This window comes from Penaeus monodon, chromosome 20, assembly GCF_015228065.2.
Source record: "Penaeus monodon isolate SGIC_2016 chromosome 20, NSTDA_Pmon_1, whole genome shotgun sequence".
NCBI classification, from domain to species: domain Eukaryota; kingdom Metazoa; phylum Arthropoda; class Malacostraca; order Decapoda; family Penaeidae; genus Penaeus; species Penaeus monodon.
The window spans coordinates 5,097,883-5,101,112 of NC_051405.1; the positions used below are offsets into that span (position 1 = coordinate 5,097,883).

The 3,230-nt window shown below is 43.8% G+C and overlaps 2 protein-coding genes across 2 annotated transcripts in view; both read right to left on the bottom strand.

The window, feature by feature from the left end:
• The window catches only part of LOC119585554, an 8,144-nt gene extending 7,154 nt beyond the window's left edge, over positions 1–990 (bottom strand). The window contains exons 1-2 of the mRNA XM_037934173.1: positions 900–990; positions 9–836 (exon numbers count right to left, since the gene is read on the bottom strand). Of these exons, the coding sequence (XP_037790101.1) occupies positions 9–836; positions 900–990 (919 nt within the window). The remainder of the gene's footprint in view (positions 1–8; positions 837–899) is intronic.
• A 125-nt stretch (positions 991–1,115) lies between these two features.
• Positions 1,116–1,767, bottom strand: LOC119585555. The gene is made up of 3 exons (XM_037934174.1): positions 1,755–1,767; positions 1,492–1,627; positions 1,116–1,392 (listed from the first exon to the last, which is right to left on the bottom strand). The coding sequence occupies exons 1-3, from the start codon at positions 1,765–1,767 to the stop codon at positions 1,116–1,118; spliced, it is 426 nt and encodes a 141-aa protein (XP_037790102.1).
• Positions 1,768–3,230: the final 1,463 nt, after the last annotated feature.

Below are 3,230 nucleotides of genomic sequence, written 5' to 3' on the forward strand. Positions count from 1 at the left end.
GTGCTTACTGTAAAGATCTTCCTTTAAAAACTCGCCAGGGGGTGCTAAGGGACCTTTCAGAGTAAGTAGATGTTTAGGAGTAATAGGCTCAGCATCTTGTGAATCCTCTGAGGATTTGGTTAATGGACGACTATTTAAGATAGCTTCCACCTCACACATGAGTGTCTCTAATCCCTCATGAGTCAACTTCTGCTGGCGGAGGAGAGCTAATAGGATGCGCCTAACTGATCTTATTTGGTGCTCCCACACCCCACCGAAGTGAAAAGCTGCTGGTGGGTTGAACACCCAAGAGAAACCTTCTTTAAGCATGTCTTCTTGCATTTGTGACTGGTCGAGTTGAACAAGCTCCTGCTTTAAATCCCTCTCTGCTCTTCTAGCACAAAACCTGAAGAGGGCCATAACGAAAGAGGATATATTTATTGTCTTCACAACTTCCAAAAGGACAGCTCGAGATATCAGACAGGTGAAAATCCCTCCGTAATGCTTCACATCACTACGACTACAGTCGACCCCTGAATGTGTAAATGGTGGTTTATTTGGGCTAAGTCTATCAGCAGGTAGGTCTGACATAAGCTGCGCCAATTGTCGGGGTGCAAGACGTCGGCACACAGTACAGGTAGATGTTATCTTCTTTAATAAAGGGCCTGCACCCAATATCCAATACCTCTGTCTAAGATGACTTAATACATAATAGCGACCACTGTGTGCTGATTTTTCATGTTGCCAATGTATGAGTAGTTTGGAAACAGGGGAGTCCTTGGGCAGAATCAGTGGGTGCCTCGCATCATACTCAAGCTCACTGTGTGCAAGCCTGCCTCCTACCCTCAATAATCCATCTGTGGAAAGACAAAGGTTGAGTTTCACAAGTCTGTTAGATCTAGGAAAATGAAAGGGCTTACCTTTAGATTCTGCTAGCAGTTTAAGCTCATCTGCAAAGCATGAAGATTGAACAATTTTCAAGAATAACCTTTTCACTGTGTTGAAGGTCATCTAAGTCAAGAGGAGGAACTGACATTACACCTCCAGAAACAATACAGCAGCTCTTGCTTGTAGATGTTACATGCTTCATTTTATTAGCAAATCGAAGGACCCAAGCCATGACTCTGTAGTTTGGTCTAATTGGAAAATCTTTCAAACAGAAGATCAATCCCTCCTGGCTCCTTGGCTGCAGTAAAGAGTGCAACTGTATTACCTTTCACTTCAGCATCATCTACATCCAGCTTATTGCTCACCATATCTGCAGGGAGAGCAGGCCAATAGTCCTCACTTTCCCCAAGGAAAGGGGGACCACTTACCCAGTCCTTGCGCTTGAGGAACTCATCAATCCGAACCCCATGTGATGCTAAGTCAGCTGGATTATTCTTGGTGTCAACGTATCTCCATGAGTGTACACTTGAGAGTCACAGATCTGTGATACATGATTGACCACAAAGGTATGATACCTAGCTCTTTCATTTCGAATATATTTCTGTCCAGAAAACCGATTCTGACAAGGATAGATCTAGTTCTTGCCGCAGCAAACGGTCCATACTGACAGCAACTCTTGCAGCATTCAATTCTAACAGTGGGGTTGTAATGGTCTTCAGGGGGGCTACACGAGCTTTACTTGCAACAATGATGCAGTGCACTGTCGAAGGTAGGACATTGTACCATATCCTGCATTACTTGCATCTGAGAAGTGATGTAACTGGTAGGATAGAACCCTACCAAAGTCAGGAGGTATGAAACATCTCTGTACCCTGAAATTTACTAACCTCTGCAGTTCATCTAGCTATTGCTTCCACTGAAGGCTTCTGAGGCTCTCCTATGGGATGGTCCCAGCTGAGTTCATCTTTACACATACCCTGGATAAGCTGGCTTGGCAGTCAAGCATGAAAGGAGCTCCCCAAACCTAGGGAGTCATGCACAGAGGCCACAATTGACAGAAAGCCTTAATGTGTCATAGGCTGATCCTTCATACTGGTTCAAACCCATAGGTGTCAGTCTCCGGGCACCAATTTTACTCCCAGAGCACTCTCAGTTGGCAAGGGGGAGAAAGAGATCTATTTCCTTAATTACTGGAGCTCTTCTGAGCCCTGGAACAGAAACAACACAGATGTACTGCTGGAGGCAAATTGAGTTAGATGAAATCCACCACATGCTGCAAGCACCTCAAAGTCATGGGCCAGGTACTTCCTTGTGACACAGACATCACTGACTTAAGGACTCATCCATGTAACTATTGCGCTTAAAGGCTATAAAATGCCTCAGGGCTGAAATGGGATGCACTGTCTTCTGCAGTCTTATGTAGTGCATAATTAACACAACTTGGAGAGGATGTTTGCCCCAAACACATGAACAGTCATGCGGTATTCCTTGGGCTCTTTTGTAAGATCACCGTTTGTCCACCATAAAAAATTTTTAACAACATCTCTGTCTTCAGCTGGAATCTTTACTTGGTAAAACATCTTCTCAATGTCTGCCTTGAGTGGTACATGTCCATGACGAAATCTGGTGAGAACACCTACCAGAGAGCTTGTAAGATCTGATCCTTGAAGTAGACATTCAGTGATTTACCCAAATACTTGAATGAACAATCATACACGACTCTAATCAATCCCAGGTTTTCTTGGGGGATAAACACCAATTTGGGGTGGGGAGATACCATACTCTACCATCAAACGAAGGGAGTGATGGGCTCAGGGACCCGGTTCTGCATGACTGTTCTCAATTAAAAGCTTCAACGGACTTAGGCCGTCCTAAAAATGCTCATTGGGCCAATAATCCTTTTCAGGTATGGGAACCAGTTCTCTGCTTTATGCGGTTCTTTGGTAGTGGGTTGTCATTTCTGAAAGGCAAACTAATAGTAAAGTGGGGCCCTTATCAAAAATGATACTTGCTCCAACCTTTTTTAAGAAGAGTTTTATCTTCTTGAGAGTTTCTCAGTCTTGCTGACAGCCTCAAGCTCACGAATTCATGATAAAAGTAATCCTTTAGGCATTCACTGATCTCTCTGGAACTGATTAGATTTTAATCGAGCATCTTCATGGTTATCATCATTAATAGGACTAGTAGGACCAGCAAACCACCCAGCCAAACCTATACCTATAAGATTTTTGGTTTTTCCCCATCAGGGGAATAGTCTCAATAAAACATGTGCTACAGGGTTGTTCCCTCCAATCAAAAAGTTCACTTCACTCTCCGATTAGGCGGTTACTAAGCTCTATTCCCCTTTTAGAATGGGCCCCGTC